General features: G+C 37.5%; 1 protein-coding gene across 1 annotated transcript in view; it reads left to right on the forward strand.

Moving 5' to 3' along the window:
- NOL10 (nucleolar protein 10) overlaps nt 1-24,950 on the forward strand; it is a 53,414-nt gene that overhangs the window by 14,179 nt on the left and 14,285 nt on the right. The window contains exons 12-14 of the mRNA XM_075086825.1: nt 1,022-1,088; nt 6,481-6,533; nt 24,500-24,626. Coding sequence (XP_074942926.1) covers nt 1,022-1,088; nt 6,481-6,533; nt 24,500-24,626 — 247 coding nt within the window. The remainder of the gene's footprint in view (nt 1-1,021; nt 1,089-6,480; nt 6,534-24,499; nt 24,627-24,950) is intronic.

Below are 24,950 nucleotides of genomic sequence, written 5' to 3' on the forward strand. Positions count from 1 at the left end.
GGGGTGGGGAGCATGAGGCTTTTGTCTGCTAAGACCGGGGTGGGGGAGGACTCTTATTAATCATCGGGGAGAGACCAGAGGTGGGTGGGGTAACAGCATGTAACTGGGAGGGGAAGGAAGGGCCCAGAAAGGTAGGTGGGATTGCTGCAGGGAGAGAAAAAAGAGGAATAGGATCAAAATTTGCTCCCTCGTTTAGAACTGTGTAGGCATGTACACTCATGCTTCAGATTATGTGGCCCAGTTCTTAGAGAATCTTCCTTTACTGGCTGTCTTGTGTGTTGGCTTATAAGAGCACCTGTATTTTGTCTGGGTTTTTCAGACTCTGTTCCAATTCTTACTTTTCTTTGAGAATGTTGTTTCCTGCTTTTACCTTTTTCTTAAATAATCTTCATAACTTCAATTCTGATCTAAGTTAGATACTACTGGATGCTTTTGCTACTTTTATATTTAGACCTCTTTAATACTGAGTTTATAAAGTACAGATAAAGTGCTGAGCTATATTTCATTTTATGTAGACGTGAGCAAGATGGAAGAACCAAGCTCCGAAATCAAATTCCACTCCCAATCCATTATTTCACCTAAAGATATTTACCGAAGTAAAATGATTTAAAACTACTACATTCAGACTTGAACAAAAGGAGGGTTACGGTGGCAATGTGCCAGGAGTTTATGGACCTCACCCCCCCCTTTTGCATAAAATAAAATAAAGCAGTTCTGACACAAATATTTTCAACGCACAAGTGTGAGCTGAGAAATGTGCCACTGTACGCTGCTGTGTCGTCAATAACCAGTAGGCTATGCTTCCTTGTAAGAGATCGGATCAGAGACAAAATACAATACTGAGTTCCTTGTGTTATGTTCAGGTACTTTAATAACTTTTTATTGTTCCACAAAATATGTTTCATCTTTATTCCATCATATTTCTTAGCTTCTATAGTGGCTATTCTTAATGTTTAGATTTACTGAATTTAATTATATTCTTTGGAATTCTTTATAATATATTTTCTTCCTACAATTTCAGGGGAAGATATTTACTTCAATGGAGCCAGAACATGATATCAATGATGTCTGCCTGTATCCCAATTCAGGTGTGTTAGAAATATCAATGTCTTAGTTGAAAAGGGAAAGCTTGTTAACCCAAGCTGTGGTCTTTTATTCTGTTTAGGTGATAACGAATTAGGTCCACTTTCCTCATAACAGAGCTAGGAAAAAATGGTTACTTGTCAGTTAGTGTCATTGTTTCCTCTGCATCTGTATTAAATCAGAATCTGTTCGCAGTGAGGAGATGCTGTGCTGTCTATTGAGTGATTGACTTCTTTTGCCTATTCAAATACCTGAAGTGTTTAATTTCATAAGAATAGGAATTTTGGTCTTTTGTCCCAGCTAAGTCCCTGATGAGTTAGAGCTTGCTTTCTAGAGTTAGGAAAAAATGGTTTTACAGCAACTTTATGAATTTTTACAAGTGTTTACAACTATTTGATATTTCTTTGTTTTAGATATAGCACTATTGTGCCCTCCCTGAGGCTGAATACTTTGATTTTAAGTGTAGATTCCTAAGACCACAGATTTGCATACTTTTTGTGACTGTTTTCAGATTTGCTGTGTCTCATAATGTTACGTTCAGAGGTCAAAACTGAGCGTCGCTTTTAACCAGAGCTTTCAGATCCTACTTTAGGAGTAAAAATATTTTACAAAATGGTGCTTGTATGTGCACATGTGCTTTGGTTGTACCTCAGATTGCAACTGGCCTTAATTTTTCCTGCTTGATCTAGTTGCTTGGTTCTTAACTGGTATGTGACACCTGCTTCCTTTTTAGCAAGCAGTATTAAAAAAGATGAAATAAAAATTAGGGCCACTAGGATGGCCCAGGACAAAATTCTTGATCCCGAGAATGCCTATATTGCAAACTGCTATTATCCTCATTTTAGAGAGAGATAGCAGTGAAGACAGAGCGACTTGGACTTTGATTCATACTAGCAGCTCAAATTCAAGATTGTAGATAAGCGAGTTTGAGATTTCTAACAAGTTAAAACTTATCTTGACTTTTCTGCCAACTTCAGTTAAAAATGTCTTCTTTTTTTTTTCCCTAAGAAAAGCGCTTAAATACTGATCCCTACTGAGATGGTTGGCATTTTTGACCTTATGCAGCAGCAAAACTGTAATGGTCTGCAGGATATTGCTGATGAAAATATTAACTTGCTTCCATGCTCCTCAGGTTTAGTCCCCTCTGAAACAGACTGGTGTTTCACTGCTTAGGAATTGGGCTAGATTTTTCTGAGCCCTCAAAAAGGCATCAATACCATTTTTATTTGTCGCCTTATATCTGTTTTTCCCAGATCAAAGTGCCAGAAATAATGTAAGCAAAGAATTGAAGCCTACTAAAACAGGGCGTTCATGGCATGGTGCTGAGGGTACATCTCATGTGCCCTGGTTGTATGTATGAGTTCTTTTTGGGATGTTTGAGGAAAAGCTGTGTGGTAAAAGTGTGGACTGTGCACATGGAAGTAGGTAAACCTAGTCTTTTCTCATCCATAGTGGCTACTGTGAGAGGTCATTGGAGTGAATTATCTGTAGCATTTCATCCAGGTTTCACCTTTGAGCTTACTGATTTCATCCAAAAGAGAACCCAGGAGTGAATTAACATCCATGCAGCATTGATAGTGAAGTGCTCATGACAGGGAGTGAAACAGAAATGAGTTATTTGACAATGTAGAATCTTAGCCTAATTTAGGTTGGAAGGGACATCTGAGGGTCATATATTTCCTACTCAAAGCAGGACCAAACTTGGAGTTAGATCCAACTTCAAAGTCTGATCAGGTTGCTCAGGTCATAACCAGTCAAATTCAAATATCTACAAGGGTAGACATTACCAAACTTTGGACACTCTGTAGCCTCTGAGGTATGTAGACATGCCTCAGTGCTTTTGCAGAAAGGATTTTCATTAGACTCTGCAGGAAGAATTTTGTAGCACAAAGAATTGAATGCACATATCTTCCTAAAGTTGCTTATTGGACACGTTCATGTGTCTGTAATCTAGACTCTGCATTCCAGTCCTGTGTCCTGCGTCTCCCCCTTAAGTCGGTTCTGCTTTTCTTATTGTTCTTTCATCAACCATGTCTGTTAGGGGAGCAGGTTGATGTCTTTTGGTAAGAGCTGTTGTGGGATAAAAGCTAGGTTGTATTATATAATCATATGAAGACGGGAAAAACTGGAACATGTTGCAGTGAAAATTAAGAGGCTTAAGGTAAGAGGTGGTGCATTGCATGTTTGTCATAAATACTGGTGTTGCAGAATTTAAGATGCTTAGCACCACCTCATGCTCATTCAGAGTTTAAAGAATAATTAATTATGTTTGAACATCTGAAAATAATTAAATACTTTCAGTGATAGGAACTTGGAGTTGTGGAGAGCTGGAAATATAATTTAAGTACCAGTATGGCTATGGCTCAGTGCTCTGACTGGTGCCCCAGCATTCTCAGAGCACCCCTGGATGTTCATGAAGCCAGCATGACACTGGAAGCCCAAGAGATATTTCCTGAGCTTGTGCTCTAACAGTTTGTGTGATGCAGCTGGTCAGAAACCGATATCCTAATCTCACCCATATACTCTTATATTCGCTTCAAACAGCTTTGCAGTTCATCATTACATGGAAGGAAATGCTTTCATATTTTATTTCACTGATGTGGGACAAAACTCAGAATTTGTTTCATACCCTTACATATTTTGTTTCAAATTGAAGAGAACAATTTCAGAAATGTCCTGAACCAGAAGTCATTGAATCTACATTGAGAATGCTCTTGTTTGGGGAACATTGTCGTCTAGTATGTCTAGATATATTACTTTTCCATTTTATATGTATAATTTAATTACAATAGTTTTAATAATCAAGTTTTGGTTTAAAACCATAGAAGGTTGCTGATACTTTGTATTAGTTGCAACCCTGCTTTACATCAAAACGTCTGCTGCATGTGCAGTAATGAAATAATTTTAACACTGCATTGTCACAATCATAAAAATGAAAAAAAAAAATTTGGAAAAGTGAAACTACATTGTGACATAAAAGATTCTGAAATATTTATGGTAAACAGTGGATCAGTATAATATGAAGTATTATTTTTCAGTGGTTTTGTGGGAGTTCTGTTGTAGTTGATGGTGTTTGTTTGTTTTTTCATTAAATTATTTTACCAACCAGCTTTAGTACTACTACCTTTCAGGGGAAGCAAACCCTTTTGTATCTTTGACCAAACCACATGATGACAAACTTTAGTGGATCTCTTAAACTAATTATGATTCTCTTTTCTGTGATCACACGTGCACAGAATGGGGCTGGGGAAAAAAGGTTTACCACTCACTAAGTAGCGTTGACACAGCTTCAGTTAAGTTGTACAATATAAATGAAATTTATCAGCATCTTTAGTGTATAGAAATGTGCTTCATTTGTTTCAATTATTTTAAATTTTTTTTAAAGTAAAAAATTTGCTTTTTCTAAAGCTGCTTCTCCCATTTTCTACCACTTCATAGTTGTGTTTTCACGCCTTTAAACTGATGATACTGCATTGTAGACCACTCCAAACATGGTCTTATTAAAACCTTTTCTCTAAAAAAAGTTCTCATTCATTTCCGTTTTTATATCAGACTAGGCTGCTGTGCAGTTTGTTAGGGTGTGGTCTCTCTTCCCATAAAAATTGGTTAAAACTAGCAAGCTGAAACAATGAAAATGCGTGGAGTAGACTTCTCTTTCACAGAGTTGTTTCTTTTTTTTTTATTCTTTTATTTCCCCAGTAGTATACGCCCATATACTGTTCCAAAGTCTGTTTTTTCCCTCCTTTAATTATTGGTGGAAGACTCTCAAAGAGGAGGTTTTTCCTTTGCTGTCATCTTTGAAGCACCTGCAGAATTAATTTCTACCCTTTTATCTCTAGTGATTCATACTCAAGTCAGTGGAGAAACACTTTGTCTCCTGAAATAGTAGTGAGCATGCTGATATGCTAAGGAAGCATGTAATCTATATATTATAGTATATACCTATAGTACATTTCCTGTGTGTATGAATATATACTATAAATTCTTGCTTTTTCCTTAAATTGCCTGCAAACTTTCGCAGGCATGGTCTTTAGCCTCAGTTTGCTGACTAAGCTGTCACAAATTCCTTGCCTTGCCAGGAAAGCAAGCCCCCTTTTTTCCTGACATTTTAAGTCCAGCTGCAGTATGTATTTTTAATGAAAGGATTAGGTAGGAAGGATTACTCCACCCATGTTAATTGCGTTCCTCTAGTTGGGTGTAAATTATATTTCTACCCTCTGGGCGTGTAGTAATTGACCCAATTATTCATAGTCTTAGTGGCATATGTTACCGTACTTTTAGATCAGACTGTTATCTAACTTGATTGTTCTTTTCTTCTTCATATTCCATCTCTTGTATTACCTGGTGATCAGCTACGTCGGAAAGCCAAAATGGAGATAAATGTGAAAGTATATGCCAAATGTCCTTATTATTCTCTTATGTAGAAGGAAATTGAGAGTATTTTTCATTTAGAACTTAAATGGAGTCTTGTGGCAGTTAGAGATTTTCCATGGATTTTAATATTTCTACAGTAGTTTTTTTTATATTCCAAGTATTTGCAACCCTTATTCATGGTGTTTCTTAGGTATTTTCATAGGTATTTCAAATTTTACATTTCCTTTGGTTGGCTAATATCACTAATATTACTGCATTTGAAGCCACAATATCCTGTCTCTCATTTTGTGTTGACAAGCTACTGTTGTGCCGATTTCCCAAGATGAAATACCAATAAAGGTGTAAACCATGTTATGATTTATGACCTTGTTTAGACTATAGGTGTGTCTTTAAAAACAAAGCAAAACAAAAACCCAAAAACCCCTTGTAGTAATAATACAAATTTATGCCCATGGTAGGTTTTAAGAGCAATACTAACTGGATTTGTTCTAAATGGTATTGTGGGATGAGCTATTTAAATTTGTTATGAAAATTGGCAGCCTTCAGTTGTCGGGACTTAGTGTTGCTTGAAGTGGTGCTCAACAGTTGTTAAGATAGAGGACAAAAGGGGATGAATACGTAGGAGATGAAGCTTCGTTAATTGTGCTGCTATCATAACTTCCTTAGCATTTGAAGGAATATGGACCGTATGAGCTACAGGTAATGTGATTTCAGCCCTCCTCCCCTACCCATGATGGTTCTTTCACAACAAATACTCAGGCTGCCATTCTAGTACTGTGTTGTTTGGGGTTTTTTTTGTTTTGGTTTGGTGTGGTTTGGTTTTTGGTTTTTTTCCCCTGGTGCCAGCAAATCTTCCATTTTTTCCATTTCTTTTTCCTGGGAAGAGATTTTGAGTCCTGTGTACAAATCTACCTATTGTGAAGTTAATGCCTCAAGTGTGTATATATAGATATTTTATTAAAAAAAAAAAATAGTGTTACCCTCTCATGACCAATATTTTTAAATGTGGAAATCTCTTTTTAGGAATGCTAATGACTGCCAATGAAGCCCCTAAAATGAATATCTATTATATACCAGTAAGTAATACAAATTGTTGCTGATATTGCTCTTTTAAAACTCAGTTGTTTGGTGCCATTCAGGTGTTAATGTTGGAAAACTACTCCTGCAAATTCACATCTACATTCTCAGATTTTTGATGGTAAAGTAAATTTAAGCTAACCCTAACTTATTAATGTAACTTACTGAATAACTAAAAAAACAGCATGTAATTTGCCTTTTGCTACCAGTTCCAAAACTGGCTAGTGGCAGTAGGAAATGCAAGTGGAACTGTGCCAGAAAAAGTAGTTTTTCATAGCTGATCAGAAAAGAATCCCTAAATAGGTACTATATAGCGTACTTTCAAGACAATAATTTTGCTTTGTTGTGAAATATGCCATTACTGTCTCTAATATGTGATATGTAGTGACATGGTCGTGGCAGTAAATATTGTTCTCTGTTCTGACAGAGAAATGTTATTGTGCGGCTTCAAGTGTGGCTCTTGGCAGTAGCTTCTGCTCAACGCCCTACTTGAAAAGCAGCTCTTGAGAAGCTTTTCACTTGAATGGCTTAACTGTAGGTTAACTGGATGTTATAACTCTGCAGGTTGATTTTAGGGAGACTTAACAGCAAGAGTTCTGGCGTTAGGGAGTAGAACAGAAAACTGCACCTCCATGTCACTCTTGTTTTGTTTTTGATTCTACAGTGTATTCTCTAGGGGTTTTTTGGCCTGGTAGGAGGTATATGGTAGGATATATATGCAGATGTTACATGCAGGATAGCTGACAAGACCCTAAAAATACGTATGCTTCTTCCTAAGACATTTTATTCACGTTGTGGACAAACTATAAAATTTATTATTTTTGAAATATATTTTACATTTTTAAAATCAGCCAAGAAATCTTCATTCAGATAATAAAATTTAAATTAATTTTAATTTAATTTTCTTTAGTTTATTTCAGGGTTATGTGCCTGTCTGTCCCCCTCCACCCTGTATGATCTTGATTACATTTAAGATGGAGATTCATCAGTTTACATTTTTCTCTGTGGAATAGACACTGTATGCCTGTTTTATATACGTGTCTGAACACAACAGTATACCCCACTAAACAATTCTATAGTCTGCTTATAGTTACTTGTATTATTAGATTTCTGCATTTAAAGAGAAGTAAAATTTTATACAAGTTCTTTGTGCGTCATTTATGTCAGGTGGTTGTTCAGATGTAAATTATCTATTTCTCTAATTCAGCTCTGACCAGTTTGTGTTTTGTTAAGTGGAGCTGACCCATGCTTTGGATAACAAAGGGCGGGGGACAACAGCTATTTTTGTTTAAGACAAAGTATTAGCTGTAGTTAGAAGCTGAAAGCTTTGTTTCTGTTTACCTTGTCCTTTGTAAGGTCTTGAGAGTAGCATTCCAAGCATCTGTTGTCTTTTTTAATTAATGGATTGGGAAAGGCAAATTCTTATATTCTCAGTCTGATGAGTTTTCAAAACTTGAATGGACTAGTTACTCAATTTAAGTAATTCAGATGGAAAAAGCATTCCTTCTGTCACTAAGGGTAAGGTTCAGCTTCTCTCTGAAAATTGTGCACTGAGATTTTTTTTTAATGCAGGTGTGCATGATATATGAACTTTACAGCTTTACAGATATATGAACTTTACATTAGACATGCATATCCAACATTGCCACTTAACTAAAATGTTATTTCATTGTCTTGATTGTCACCAGCAATGAATGTTCATTAGAACTTGTTCTAGCCAGTCATTTTGAGTATGTTTGCACATATTGTAAAGCAAAATGAAAAATACTTATTTTTTTACTTTGTCAAAAATCTCACTCGTAGAATCCTCTGTGAATATTAAATTCATGTTTCTGAAGTCAGATAAGTAATTTTTAGCTAAGAAATATAAGCACTCACTATTAGATCTCAGATCATAATTAACAGACTTTCATTGCAAACCTAAACATTGACAAATACTCTAGTGTTTTGGCAGTGGGTAGGCAATTCCAATGAAAATTAACACAAATCTTTCATTAACCCATCTTCCTCTGCACCATACTCTGATTTTTGGTGCCTGGGACTGCCTGACCTTGTTCGCATCATACCTTTTTATGGGTTTTTTGTTCACAATTACACATGAGTGTACAAATGGACCCAAATGATGAATGTTAGAGCATAAACCCAAATATTAGTTCTGTTTTTGAAATACTGTTGTGTGTAAGAAAATTTAACTCAAATGTTACTGCCCAGATTAAATTCACTTTTTCAATAAGCTAAGCTTCTCCAGTTTGCGTCAATGGCTTTTAGTTTGAAGGCTACTAAAGATATCTTAAATACTGGCATGATATTTTGTTTTTTGTCAACAATTGATAGTTCATTTCAAAACATGGAATGCTTATTTTAGACAACAGAAAAGTTAAAGGTAGTGAAGTTACTTTGTAATAGAGACAGAAGTCTCTCACTCTCGTAACTGGCTTTTTTACCCTGTTTGCCTTTTCATGGGCAAGACTGAAAGGGCTGGCATAGATAGTATTGTGTAATTGAAGGGTTTCTTACTGCACTTCCTAAAAATCAAGTGTCTACCTCACTAAATCTGTTTTGGTTGGCTGTTTTGGGTCTTTTTTAATCTCCTTTTTAAATGAAGAAAATGTAAAATGGAGTAGTTGTGTCAGCCTTAAGCCGCTCCAGGCCATTTGTTATTAAGAAAAACTCAATGTTATTAACGTGTTCATGTTACAGTTCTATTCCTTGATCTTTTGGGCTAGTTATTTGAGCTCAGAGATGCACGCCTGTCCTTTGGTTTCTATGTCAGTAGATTATTAAGACGTCGGTTTTTTCCATCATTGGAACACTGAGTAATTTCCTTGCACAGGCAAAGATGAGTTTAGTTGCATATGTCTTTGGAGCAAAACTTTAAATAAATAGTGGTTTTCTGTATTATCTGATCTCTTTTCATAGTTTATTTTTCTGGCTTTTTCTAACTAGGATTCACCACTTTTTTTTTTTCAATGAATAGCTTAATTTTCTATCTGTTTATTTTGAGATAGACATGAATACTACTTAAAATGTGTTCTCTGTTTTCAAGATGTTGACAAGAACTTAGTTGCACAGAAGTCAGTCATACGGAGCAGGAGTGCATATGTGTGCAGATAGGTGCAGACAGACCCAGCATCCTCTGTCCTTGATTGAAGTTGGCCAGACAGTGTAGGACTGTGTCCAGCCTAATATACCCTGCTTCTCAGCAGGTTTTATTAGTGTGGGCACAGTGCTGTGCTAACACAGCTACATGACTTGTGAACTAGAGCTGGCTCGTGTCCGGCCAGCTTGGAGTACGGTCTGACTGAGCTCATGTCTGACTGAATTATCTGTGTACATGTGCCCATTCTCTCCATTGTTAATGCCAAAGATAAATTTCCATCACAAAACAAAAGAATGACTGTCTCTTGAACTTCAGGATTATAAAAGAGTTGACAACAGGTATCATAATATTGTCCGTAAATGAAATGGCATGCTTCAGCTTTTTCTGCAGAATTTTCAACAAGATAGATATGACATTGGAGAATAGGAATGTCCGAGAACTATGCTTTTCTTGAAAAAACAAACAAAAACAAAAAAACACCACAAACACACACAAAAAAACCAACCAAACAAACAAAAAAACAAAAACCCCAAAAAACCAAACAGAAAAACCACCACAATTTGTTTTGTGTGCAAAGCTGTTAGAGGGAAAAGATGAGTTTTGGTTTACTAGAAAGGACAGGCAGGTTTGGTTTTAAATGACAAGAAGATGCCTTCAGCAGGTACACAGTGCAGGGAGTGAGTAAAGCCAAATTGAATCTGACCGTTAAAATGAAATGTTTGCTTTACATAGGTAACATCTTGAGTGGCTTAGCTTAGAGACTTTGTTTTTGTTTTATTTTGTTGGGCTTTAATGAGGGCAAGTGCTTCTGACTGGAATTGGGCTGTTTGCCAGTAGTTTAATAGTTAACTTGCAGTTTATGCAAACATTTGGAACCTACTTCTTGCCAGCTGGCTTCCTGGTATATCACTTTGATGTGTGCCTTGGGAAGGTTGAAATGAAAGTTGTGGGTGCCTTGGGATACTTTTCAGACTACTGACTCAGAAACGTAAGTTGAGTCAATAGTGCAACCAGGTCCTGGCCAAAGAAGTGAAGAGAGGAAGAAGCTCCACCCACACATGGTGGTCCACTGGCCTGTGATCTAAGATGAGCTGGATTCTCTTAAGTGTAATTGAGGTTGTCAGCTTCCATGACACACAATGTTCTTTTTTTTCAGATTGTACAGAAAAAGCCCTACATGTTAGCTCCTGGATGTTCTGGGTGGAAAGTAAGGGGCGTAAATGGTGTTTATTCTGAGTGTTTACTACTGGTTACATGGACATGTCTGATCTTAGCACAGACATTTCAGATCAGTCCCGTCTCCTTTATTGGACTTGAAACTTTGGGCTACGTATACATACTGAAACTGAAACTTGCTCTATTCATTAGCCTGTTAAAAGAAGACAGCAATTAAGTGTGTAATTAATTGAGTGTAATATTCTGTGTTCTGGATGTTTTTTTACTTTCCTGCTGTCTTGGCAGAAAACTCCCTGTTGAGGCTAGAAGCAATGTACTTTTGGTGTAGAGTTGATATTAAGCTCTTTAAGAAAAAATAAACCCTGGAGCATCTCTGGCTTCTTTTCAGGTGGTTTTGGAAAATCATTTGATATCCTAGCGCTCTCTTCGTTCAGGGTTGTTGGAGTTATAAACTGGAAATGTTTCAAGGGCAAGTATTTCTTGCCTACTCAATGATTCAGTTTCTCCAATAATATCTTTATAATAGGTCTGGTTTCTAATACAATACCCGCTTTGGATATGTGGATCTCTTTATTGCTAGAAATATGTATTAATTTTGTCCTCTTCAAGGTGGATGGCTTTTCAACTAAACCAGCCATTCCTGGTACTTCTTTTCTTTCATACATGCTATTTTAATTATTTTGTTTCTCTTTTTTTAGGTCCTCTGCTTGGCTGTATTAATTATTCTTTATCATCTTTTTTTTTCTAAATCTAAGGAAAAAACCCACTTTTTTTAAAGACTTAGTATTTTTGAGGTATATTTAAAAAAGATTAGAAAAACTGTAGAAGAAGCTATTTTTTTGCCTTAGTTCTTAACCGTAGAATAACATAACCACAGATTAAGGCACCAAATTATACTAGCTTATATGTTTTCATTTAATGCACCAGATATTGTATGAAACAAATCTGTTTCATACAAGGGAACTTGTATGGAAGGAAATAGAATTGAAGGCATAATACTGTAGTTCACTCCCTTTACTTCTTTCTTGATACTAGTTTGGAACAGTTCTGGATTGTAAATTAAGATGAACATGCTTTGGTTCGATTGTAGGATTCCAGGTTACCTGCTTCTACAGCTCCTTGTGACTGAATTGACCAAAGAGTTGTGTTCAGTTCACTCACAGACAGAAAAAGCATTTATCTGAAACAGGTTAGTATTTTCTGTCAGTATGGTGACAGCGTGCTCTCAGTAGTTCTGTAGGAGGGGTTATAATCTATAGGGAATGAGAGGCTTGAGAGCAGCTCTGCAGAGATGGAGCTGGGGGTCCTGTGTCAATGGCAAGCTGAACGTGAGCCAACAGTGAGCCCTGGCAGCCAAGAGGGCCAGCCATGCCCTGGGGTGCATCGAGCCCTGCATTGCAGCTGGTCGAGGGAGGGGATTGTCCCGCCCTGCTCTGCGCTGGTGCCGCCTCACCTTGAGAGCTGTGTGCAGTTTTGGGCACCACAGTACATTAAGGATATAAAGCTACTAGAGAGTGTCCAGAGGAGGGCCATGAAGTTGGTGAAGGGTTTAGAGGAAAAACCGTACAAAGAGTGGCTAAAGTCGCTTGGTTTGTTCAGCCTGGAGGAGACTGAGGGGGAGACTTCATGGCGGTCTGCACCTTCCTCACAAGGGGAGGAGGAGGGGCAGGCGCTGATCTCTTCTCTCTGGTAACCAACGACAGGACCCGAGGGAATGGCAGGAAGATGTGCCAGGGGAGGTTTAGGTTGGGTATTAGGAAAAGATTCTTCACCCAGAGGGCGGTGGAGCACTGGAACAGGCTCCCCAGGGAGGCAGTCACAGTGCCAGGCCTGACAATACTCAAGAAGCACTTGGATAAGGCCCTCAGAGACATGGGGTGAATTTTGGGGTTGTCCTGTTCAGAGACCGGAGTTGGACTTGATGATCCTTGTGGGTCCCTTCCAACTCAGGACACTCTATGATTCTAATCATCAGATACCTATCCTTACAGTCTGTCCTTTTTTACTTTAAAGGATGTAGGAGGTTTCTTATGTGTGGCATACTCCATGCTTACCTCTGTGGTCACAGCCTTTCAGAACAATTTTATCAATCCAAGAATTACTTTCTTATCCTCTTATAATTTTGGGTTCTACTAATTTTTTTTTTCTCTCTTGGGTCTTTATATGATGGGGATACAATTAGAGGAAAACACCTGTCCACACCTTGTGCTTCAGGCCCTTAAGACCAGTATTGTGTATAGTCAGCCATCATTCAAATGGTTTATGGGTGCTGTTGTAGTTACAGCAAGACCTTCTGGACTGATTTTTGGTTTCTGCGTGGTAAAAGCTATGAAGCAAATGATCCAATTTTTACATTTGTGGCTGGCATTTTGACACTAATAGAACACCTTAGGACTGGAGTGTGAGATTTTGATTTCTTTTAGGATGTTTTCATGTCTTCTGATTGGCAGTATTAGATCATTCTGAATTTGTCCTCAGCTGTCTTGTTGAAGACGGTATGATGAAGCTGAATTTTTTTAGAAGGCAGTTCATTTCCTTCAATACAGCCCTTAACCTAAGAAGTTTTAGGTACACTGGAAAGGAACTGTGAAACTGAGTTGCAATAATAGATTTTTGTTTTCTATCATGAAACAATATATAGTGTAGAAAAATGTTTCATTCCTGGTGAAAAAAAGCTGTAAAATAAAAATACAGTAGTTATGGTGTAGAATGGGAAATGTTGGTCTTAACCTTCGTTTGCTTATTTTGAGAACTGTGAAATGACTGGAAAGCAGGGTTGTTATGAAGTAGCATATTACAGTTGTGCTTTGGGATGCCAAGTGTTAAAAGAAAAACTTTCCATTAATAAAAAGACACTTGAGCACATCTTTAGCCTTTAAGCTAATTCTGATTGGTATATCATTCTTTAGAACTCTGTTTTCCACCCAGAACAGTCTATCTTTTACACAGAAAGTTGTGCAAACAATGTAAAAAGACTGTCTGGTGAATGATACATTACCTATCTCACAGTACTAACAAGGATAGGAAGAAAGTTATTTATCTTCACAAACAGAAATGTGAGCTTCCTACTTTTAACCTAAACACTTTCAAACTGAAAAATAACACTCTGGGCTTATTCCCAGCAAAGGAAATCCTCCATTTCCCATGCAGTGGCTGAGAGACACTGTACCACTTATCGCACATATATAGAAGGAAAACACCAACGTGTGATAATCAGGAAACAATTTCTGGTCTTCCTGTGAAACTTGGTTTAGATTAATTTTGGTGCTGGTGATGTGGTATTCAACATCATGTGTAAATTATGAAGGTGTATGATCCCTCCTTACTGCTGTTGTGGGTGACAGTACAACAGGCAGCACTTCTTTGTTGTTATTTTTTTAAGATAGCAGCATGCTGACTGTTAAGTCCATACTTCCTTATAGTTTGCAATATACCCTTCATAGAGCAAAAGAGAAAACTCTTAAAAGAAGAAGCTTTACTGAATTACACTGGGTGGTTGCTCTGCCCGTTGATAGACTCACATGTTTTTTAGTGTTCTGACTGTTCCTTAGGTAATTGGTAGTATGGGACCCTCTGTTCTTGTGTTCCTATTTTGAGAAAACAGGTTTTGAGGGGTAGGGGTACTCACCTTTCAAGTGGTAGAAAATTTAAGCCTTGCGTATCTGAAAGATATTTTTTATTTCTTAAATTGCACTTGTTCTTTCCTTTAGGCCATCTATTCTTTACCTGGTTTCTGAAAATTTAAAGATGCAGTTGCTCAGCTTCAGTCAGTGAAGAAAGAAGCAGTCACAGATAATGAAACTATGTAATTGCTGAAATGCCGTTTTGTACTATACTGTAGTGTATCGGCATGTAATAAGAATTAGTATCTTAGCTTTTGGATCAGAAAACAGCATGTGAGAATTTTCTCTGTGTGATGATTTCAAGTATTTCATTATATTTGAAAGCAGAGGCAAGTGATTCTTGTGGATCTGTATTGTCATCTTCTGTGCTGCACTCAGTGGTAAATCAAATGTGTTGTGATTTATGACCATTCTGTACAGAAATAGTAACAAAGTTGTGAGGATTTAAGGTTTCTATCACACAAACCTGAGAGATAAATAAAACCATCAAATAGTGAAAGCTTTCAAATATATATTTGGAAGATGTTTCCTACTCAAATAAAATTATTTCATAAGTTATATAAAATTTCTTCTCATGAGCATTATGCTCTGTAAAGAGTAGGCTGGTTTATGCTCAGGTTATCTTCATTATCTGTCTGGAGGAGTTGCACATTCCCAGCAGGTAGTTGCTTTTCCTTCTCTTTCTGTTATCTGGCAGTAATTGTATAAACTCACAGAGCAGTCTTCCTCCCAGGTTTAAAAAAAGCAATTAAGCTGCTGTGGTAGGGGGTTATTAGAAGCTCACATGTTCCTAGATTTCCAGTAGTCAGCTATGCAAGGTAGACGTACAGCTGGATTTGCCATTACCTTTATATCTGTAGCATCCCTCAAATTTTCCTAACATGCAGGTCATGCTCTGAACTCCAGTACAGTAGGTTTTGTTTTCATGACTGTAAAGGTATTTATGCTGTAACATTCCTTGGCATCTGGCTTGTACTGTGAGAGCGCTGTTGTTCCCGGTTGCTTTAAAGCATGAGAGGCAAGTCCCACACAGTGTGACAGTTGGGAAGTTTCCTGTCCCGTCAGAGACATGGAGAAGGGGACTTGCCAGGACTTTGCTTTTCTGGCTCATTCTTAGTTGTTCTTGTTAATTTAGATTGCAGTCAGAGGCTATTATGTACATACCAGAATCAGTGCACATGCTGATGCCATCTCTATTAGTAGTGGAAGTTTTGTTCGTTGATGGCCCATGCCCTTAGTATTGCAAGAAATGCTATTATATTTTGAGAAGCAGATTTCTGACCACATTGGAACAGGTCGAAGCTGTATAAAAGTTCTCTCCTGTAAGAAAAAGACCAAGGCAGTTATGAAGTCTCCCAGCTGCCATTCCGTTATCTGTGTCCCCTGCAGTTACAACTGCAAAAGCAGGGGGAGAACTTTGTGAGAGATTTATTCTTTGAAGAGTATTGTAATAAGGTGGGCTTTTTTTTGTTAGACTTCATATAAAATGTGGAGGAGGTGTGTTTGTGAAGGGGGTTGTGCTGGTTCAGTGGCGTTGAGTCACTGAACAGTATGTTGGCTTCGTGAAGGGTCTAATGAATATTGGAACCTATGCAAAAGAAACTGGTAAAAGTACGTAGTCAGATGTGGTAGGGAATGGGTGGTGTGGATGGCCACAGTAAAATGTGGTTTCTGCCTTTTATCATCAGCAAGGCATTAGATCAGCTGATCATACCTGATCTGCACCTTTTCTTTTCATGGATAAAGAAACAGACCATCAGCAGATGTTCACAGGTAAAGAAATCCTGTTAAAGTGAGTCTCAGCTGAACTTACTGTACAGTAACCTAGCTAAGTGCCTCTATTATTACAGCAGATATGCTATAGAAGCTGCTATATTGTAATAAGAACAGACTTCCAAGAACTTTTAATTAATTTCCAGCTGATACTTATGGGAAAGTGTTTGAAGCAGGTCATGTTTGTAACACGTGCTTTGAGAAGCCAGTCTCTCCTTAGCTCTTGAGCTTCATTTGATTGACTTAATGTGAAAATAGTGGGTTCTTGTACTTCAAGTTTCTATCTGTTTTTCTGACCTCAAATCATCTCAGCTCCAATTGTCTAAAGACCTAAAACATGTAGGGATTTTGATAAATAAACAGATCCATAGCAGTAGTGACAAGTGTTTATCTTCTATGTATGTCAGCATGTCAGAACATGATAGGGATATTGGTGAAAGCATCAGATTCCGTACTCTTAACGCCACTGCTGCCAAGTTACAAATGACTTGTGAGAAGCGTCCCTTTTTCTTCCTGTCTTGTGAGGAAGAGAACTATTCTGCTAATCTTATTTACAGTTTTAAGGAGTAACTTCCTCTGCTGAAAAATTGTTATTCCTATCTTGGCGCGCACTTTTTTCCCCAACATTATGAGCAACAGAACCTCCTTCAAAAGAAGGTGGCTTCACCGAGAAGACAGTGAGAGCAGACCTGTGACAAGTTAACTGACTGTAGTATCTGTCAGATCAGAGAATGAGAGAGATAAAAAAAAACCAAAACAACAACAAAAAACAAAACACTACTATAAAGCCAAATTGCTTAGGTTTAGAAAAAGCAGTACTTACTATCTGATAAATACCAGGGCAGAAAGATTTAGTATCTCATTCCTAGAAGATGTGTGCAAGTTCCTGCAGCAGTTTTTGTTTAACACTGGGAAGATCTTAAAAGCAACATTTCCTTTAACATGCTCTCTAAGGAGTAAAACCTCCAAATTGTTGATTTGGCAGCTTCCATAGCGTAGTGAAAGGTAGGAAAACCAACCTCTCTCAGATTGATGAATCTGCCAAAAATGTCTGGATGTGCTGGAGTTAGGATGAAAGAAAGAGCCAATTCGTTGTATAGTTCAGTGAAATTTATGAGTGTGTGGGCTTAAAACCAAATGCAACGCTCTTGTCAGTGGTATGCCGAAAAGGAAGAATGTGCTGTTCAGTCTCTCTTGGTCATAGCTGTACTCCAGTGAGCTACTTGATGGCTGTAAAAGCATCAAATCCACACCATAAAGCGTAGGGTGAATAAAAGCATGAAATGATGAAAAACGAAAATATATGGGAGATTTGGAGTTTATTCCCAAACCCCATTTAATTTTGAGAATTAAAGAATTTTATTCAGTACATTTAAATGTGTTTACTGAAGAGATTAACAGGGCATGATTGGAGTTGACTGTAGAGTGTTCATAGGGAGAAACTAGACTAGGAAGGAACGGCAGAATAAAATTCAGCATCACAGATTGTTCAGAACGTGTTGGTTGCTAAGGGAAATGCACTGTGTATGGAAACATAGTGGACAGAAACATAATAAGGTAACGCAATCACCAGGCTCCTTTCTAACACAAGCTAATCTCTGGGGCGCTCTGAAGTTCTTCTGCTGGGTATGACTGAAGCCCAAACGCGTAGAAACAATAATGGAGAGCCACAGCTTTTCATGTCTACAAGCTAGAAATAATCCATCAGATTTTTGAGAGTTACCAGTTGCAATTGATGGAACCTTGATTATTAACAAAGTATAATAACAAGGTATTCTTTCTTCTCTTGCCTTTTCAATGCATATAGATGGAAACTTTTCAAAGTTATTACCTATTGAGATCTGTCTAATTCTTAAAATTAGAGAACAAAACGTTGAAAACAGTACTCTTTAAATGAATAGTAATTAATTACTCATGTAATTGCATTAATTAAGCTTGGCTATGCAATTAGGGAGCTAATTATGTTTAAAACGCAATTGCACATTTCAATCACTGCCCACACCCTGGGGATCACCCATTTTTTTTCTCCTCCCTCATTAGACCTTCTGTAATCTCCTTCTGTTAAATGGCATGATTGAAGCTGAGAATATGCAGGCATAAATGTGCATTTACTTTCTCCAGAAAATGTGTCCTGTTAAAACTTTAAAATGCTTTTTATTGTGCCATCTTATTTAAAAAAAATCAAAATGAACATTTTCATTATTATTATTTTTTGTCTCCTCCAAAGAATTATTGTAGCCTCCTGGAGGTAGGTAGGTATGTGAAGTCATTGAGTTGTATGTGTAAATATATTTAATTTAAAAAAATTATAATCTGGAAAAGAATCTCTCTATGTTAAAGTGCTTTAAGTTTGGGCTGGTTTTGTGTTGTGTGTTTTTGTTTTTTTTTTTTTAATGGGACAGAGGAATGGAGGAGCTTCCTTGCATCATGGACTCCGGTCCCATTTTACCACAAGCAATCAGATTGTATAATTTTATTCTATGAATATGTCGGATTTAATCTGAAAATTAGTTTTCTTCCTCATTATTTCCATCAAAAGGCTGTTCAAGAGTCACGTTCCCCTGACTAAACTAGAAAAGCTAACTTTTCTAGTTTATGATGTCATTGTGATAACTTTGCATGTATTTATTCTTAAGCAAGCATTGTGCAAGGATCAGAAATCATCCCAGCAGCCTTTCACTGTACTTGCTACCGTATGCATTCATGTATCCTGAACATTATTGCCTGGAGTTGTACAAGATGTACACTGAGTCATTATTCCTATCCTATACAAATACAATGGCTGTATATGACTATTTTATTGTCTTGTGATCAGATAGTATAATTTTTTCCTATTCTGTTCCTTACAGCTGATAGTGATTGGCTATCCATTTCACCTGATTTCCAGCATTTTCATTTTCAAGGTAGCTTTTTTCCCCTGAGAGATATTGACCCTTCTTTTGTGACAGCTTGTCGTCAGCAGATTTTATTGGCATTTTCCTACTATATGTGGCAGTCATTAATGAAAATATTTAATAGCACAGTCCTTGAGCTTCAGTTGTAACTCCTTTCTGTGCAGTAATTCCCCTTTCAGCGTAAACTGTTTCTTGTAAAGGCAAGATAGGAGCTGGCTAACGGTTATTAAAAAATCTCATCATGACTAGTAATTTTACACGATATACTGTACCCAGACCTCTGAAAGTCTTAAAGATATGCTATTTTCGTTGTAGTCGACATTGTTCAAAAAGGATGGCAGTAGCTGATTTCACTAAAACTGTACATTTTTGCTACCTGGTTAAGGTCTTACAGTCTAACTAAAATCCATAGAAGATAGCACAACAAACAATTTGAAGATTTTTGAAAGTAACTTTTACTTTTAAAATATGTTATGATAGAACAGTGGTATGATGTTCTGTACTTTCTATTAACAGTATTATTTTACTATGGCATGATACAGCATTACAGTGTTAATTTTTGTGAAACTGTGAAGCTTCTGTGAAACTGCATGTTGCTGTCTTGTACAGATAGAGCAGCTAATACTTCTGCTTTCTAAAGGCTCTGGAAATCTTTTATTCAATGAAGTTAGTTTTCTAGCCATATTTCAGGCAGTTTAAACTTTGCAAATGCTGGTTAATTATTTTCAAATCTGATTTATGCTATCTGTGAACATTTTGCATGTTTTTGATCACTAACGTACATCAATGAAGGTTGGGAGGAGTTTCTACTGTCTGACTCTTAATATATTTTGACATCTTATTTACAAGTGAATGGTTTATCACTGCCTTGTGTGAAATCCTCCAGGGATTTATTATTTAACATCCTGAAAAATAGATTTTAGAACCTCTTTTGAACCTCTGAGAAGAAAAGAGTAACTCTTCCGTTCTCATGTAGAACTGATCCCTTGAAACCTTCAAACAGATACTTAACAGTATTTGTCTGTATGTGCATTCAAAGTAATTTAATTTAGATCTCATGACATCTGACTCTGGAAGCTTCTACACATCCTAGGCTGCTTTTGAGTTGTTGAGCATGTTTAGTACTAGGATTAGACCCAGTTTTTCTGTGGCTCTAAGGGCTCTGCAGAGCTGGCTGTCAAATTGTTGAGTGGCATTTAAAAGTGGTGTCTGGTGTTCCAGATTGAAGATAAGGAGTATCTGTTGTGGGTTGGGAATAATACCTGCTCTGTCCTAGGGTTCATTAATTTCAGGGGAACTACAGACCGATGACAGGATGGTATTTTCTACAGCAGTGTTCAGGAATTAGGCATGGCCATAAGTACAGGGCATCACAGAGCTGTACCATGTAAGTGCTGCTACAAGGCTATTAAGTTAAACATCTTGTAAAATTGAATACAAATAACTTATTTTACAACATTTTAAAAATATTCTTCTGTCAACATTTTTCTCTTCCCTTTCTTGAACAGTTTGGCCTTGCAGGTGTTCTCTGCTTGGTTGCATGCTAGATTACTCATCATATTTTGTGTTTTCTGTCTATTTTTTTTTAACTTCAGACATTCTAATGTGTACTAACAAAAATTTGGCATTAGATGGCATCATACTAATAATTACAAAGTGTACACCTTTTCTGCTGTGGCTTGGTATCAGACACGAAAGGCAATGGCAAGGTGTCTGTATTATGTGCGTATCACAGTGGGAAGTCCCCTGTGATAAGTCCAGCCACATGGCTCATCCGTGGGGAGGAGAGGGCCATGCTCATGGGCTGCTCCTCATCCCCTGCCCAGCACGACCCAGCCGCCAACTCTGTCTTGCAGTGTGTTGGGGGGATAACTGCATTTTGGTCACCTCATGGGTACTATTTCCAGTCAGTTGAGGAAGAGAGTGCTGGGAGGGGAGGAGAGCAGGGAGCAGCCCACCCAGCTTGCTGCCAGCGGGGTCCAGCCTGCAGGTGAGGCACCTCTGTTGATAGGCAAAAATATTTTCAAAGATAATCTTGACTTTCACCAGCAATTGGAGGAAATTGTCTCAAGAAGTGGTTATCCTACTGAAAATAGATGATTAATGAAAATAGCAAAAATATTGGTTCAGTCACTGTTGGTGATTGTCTGGTTTTCCTGTCCTAAGACTTATTTGAGTAAAAACTGGGTGTAGATGTGCACTCATTTATTAATGATTTTTCCCATTAGCTGTGTGCAACTTCTCTAAAACTTGCCAAGAAACCAATTTGGTATATCATATGTATTGTAAAAATGAGATCTGTCAGTTTAGTTCCATGCAATTACCTACCTCGATAACATTTTCTTGCTGTTCATTCCAGTGCATTTTTCTCCCTTAGATATGGTAGAATTGTACAGTCCCAATCTAAATTGACAAGTATATTTATTAACCTACCCAACCTCCACAGTTTTGTGGCTGTTTTGCTAGTTTTGGTGGGGACGGTGCACCAGGCTGTGGTGGTGCTGGTGCTGGGTGGCAGGAGCTCCAAGGGGTCCTGAAGGGTCCCCCCTCTGCTGTTCTGCACCCGCTGTGTGGAAACACGTGAACTGGGGGGGACGGACAGTTTTCACCTCTCCGCCTCATCCTTGGTGGCCCGGCGCACACCAGCCCTCTGAACTTTGACATTTGTACCTAGGCACAGGAACAGTGGAGCTGGCTGTTTCAGAGTGCTCCCAGCACCATCCTAGGATGTCTGTTGGTTGGCAGTGGATGACAGGGGAGCATTAAACTCTGCAGTTAAAATGCAGTGGCAATTAAATTCTGTGAAGAATTACTATTGCAAGAGAAGGACACTTCCTGTTTGTTTTTGTCATTGTGACTGGTGTTGTTTGCCTACTCTATTTTTAAATTTCTTCCTAAGCTTTAAAAAAAGGTTCCATTTTAATACACAAAGCAAGGCTCCTAAGGTGTCCTAGAATAGGTAGGCAAGCAGTTTCAGCAGGGTGGGAGAGAGGGAAACAAGGCAATAAAACTTACACAAACATCTCTGTAGGGTTTTCCTTTTCGTCAGTTTACATGTGAAATTTGAATAATGGTTGGACTTTCTATTTTTTCCTGATATTCTGCCACTGCTTTTTTCCGTTAATTATCTCATTCCCCCCCCCCCCCCCCCCCGTTTTCTATGATCTGATCACCCAACTCGCTCCACAGTTTATAATGAATAATCAGTTCTTTTGGCTTTGTGTTCCATGGCACAGATTATGTGCAGTGAAAGGTTTTACTCCCAATATCAGGTATTAACTACAGGGCTGCTTGGAACAGTGAGTGGACCTACAGCTGAAGAGCAGATAAACTGTTCTCCCTTATTTGTGAGACTTCTGCTTTAGTTATTAATTTGAATATTTACACCAGTCCAGATTCCATTGGGGGATTACCTTAACTGGTTGGAGTGGCCTGAATTCTAATGAGTAACAGGCACTTTGTGAGGCTTGAGCAGATAGTGTCGTAAACATGGAAGTGATGAAAAAGGTTAAGTGAAGTGATAGAGATCTTTACATGATGAGTGAGCAAGATGGAATGACAGGGAACTTTTTATTTAGTGGGAATGGATGTAAATCTGAGATTCTCTGATCTCATTTCTGATAACCTTCAGTAGAGAAACTTGTACAGATAAATTTTGTTTAGTTAGTAAGCAACTTGTTTTTTTTCTAAGAAAGACAAATTGTTTTATCCAAAACAAAAATACAGATAAACTTTAGAGAAGATTCTTCCACCCCAGTCATGTTTTGACAATCTGGTAATGAAGCACTAATAACTGATTTCTTGAATGGCATGAAGGCCAGTGCTACGTTTAATATATCTGGTCTGCTTCTGTATTAATATTAAAGTTTGCTTTTTAGATTTGAAGAAGTGGCTTTGGGGGAAATAACTGAAAAATTTAAAACCTCAATGGAGACAAAAGCATCTGCAATGTTGGCAAGAACTCAATCTGAATGTTATATAGTGTTTAAGCTGAGTGTTACTGGAGTGGATACGGGGGTTTGGTTAATTCATTAGGAAGGTAACATCTTTCCTGTTAGGGACATTAGGTCTTCCCTTGGAAGCTCTTACTAATTGGAATGAAATATATAGCACTGTTAAAAACTGCAGCTTCTTTTTTTTTTTCCTTTTTTTTTTCATTTGGCATGTTATGGTTCTCAGCTAGGGCTGAAATCTTGCAAAGATAAGTCTTACTTGGTATAGAGACAATAGTCGTCTAGAATATAATATTATTGTCTGGAGTGTTGCAGTCTATTAGTAGACTATTATGGTCTAGAATACAATTTTATAATTTTTTGTGTATTGTTGTCTTCAGAAGAAGACTTTCAATGAGTAGTAACGCATTTGTCTTTAAATGTGCATTATCTCACACTGTTACCACACTATCATGTGAAAACAAACTGTATGTATTTTTAATATATAAAATCACTCTACTTCTTTCCATAAGCAAATAAGATCTTAAAGATATTGGTTTTGAATCACAACCATTCCTATGGTCATGTTGACTGCAGAGTTTTTAACATGAATTTTTAGGAAACAAATCAGAAGCCTCATTAAAAGTTCCACTCTAGGAGTTAACTGGCCACTTTATGTTCTAAAATGTCAGCTGATTTGCTCTAGAGAGAAAAACGTAGTATTGTATTTTTCCATTCAGCTGACTCTCCTACTACAATAATAATACTGGAACAGCTGAGTATGGCTTCATGCATCAGGATAGAGAGGAATTTCAATCAGAACAGCGGGAGGAAAAAGCGAAGGGAGCTAATTGTTAACTTGGGAAATTGGAGGAAGCTTATATGGAAAAGTACATTGATAGTGCAACATAATATTGTTCAAAAAATCTTTTGCCTCATGGTGGAAATATGCAGGTTCTTAAATATTTCCCATTATCTGTTCATACAGCCTGGGTTTGTTCTTAAATAAAAATACATGAAATATACCTGTGGTGTTTTAATTAAAATAAATAGGGCAGAATAGGGTTTAATATGATTGTGTAGTGAACATAATGAGTTCAAGATCCAAAAGTGCTTTACAGATTAGTTGCTATCTAGTGCCATTAGTTCAAAATTTTAGTTATAATGTTTGGCTCTGAGCTTTTAAGGAATTAATCAGTCAGCTGGTACCACCTGAAACAGTTAAACTGAAAACCTCTAGATTGTTGGTCTCAAACAAATGACCTAAATTAAAATAACACTTACATATTCTATAGTACTACTTATTGGTAATGAAAGCAATAGGTTTGTGTTCTCTAACTACTCTTGCTCTTAGAGTGTGATTGCTGAGGGATTCATTTGCTACTCCATTACAGCATAGTAGATAAGAGCCTAACTGTAGGTTTTTTCTGTAAGAATACATGTTATAACTTTCTATAATATCCACAGGTTTTAGGACCTGCCCCAAAATGGTGTTCCTTTTTGGACAACTTGACTGAAGAACTAGAAGAGAATCCAGAGAGCACGGTTTATGATGATTACAAATTTGTTACCAGAAAAGACCTTGAAAATTTAGGTAAAATGGTTGAATCTCCTCTTTAGCCGACTTCTTTGTTCAGATTTTGATCATTTACACATGTGAGTGTTGTAGTTCGGATGTAATGTATGAGGACTGCTAGAAACTCACTGGCAGTAGTTTCATCCAGGCCTGGTTATTCATATACCAGACTGATGGCTTTATTTTCTTTGGTTTCCAACCAGTGCAACAATAGATATTTGTGTTTCTCAGATTTTTATCCCAAAAAGAAGATGGATATGTGCTGATTTAATATGTCTAGGCATCTGTTGTGTGTGTTTTCAGACACTAAGCGAAAGGCACAGGAAGAGAAGTTGGTGTAGT

This window comes from Phalacrocorax aristotelis, chromosome 3, assembly GCF_949628215.1.
Source record: "Phalacrocorax aristotelis chromosome 3, bGulAri2.1, whole genome shotgun sequence".
In the NCBI taxonomy this organism is placed as follows: Eukaryota; Metazoa; Chordata; class Aves; order Suliformes; family Phalacrocoracidae; genus Phalacrocorax; species Phalacrocorax aristotelis.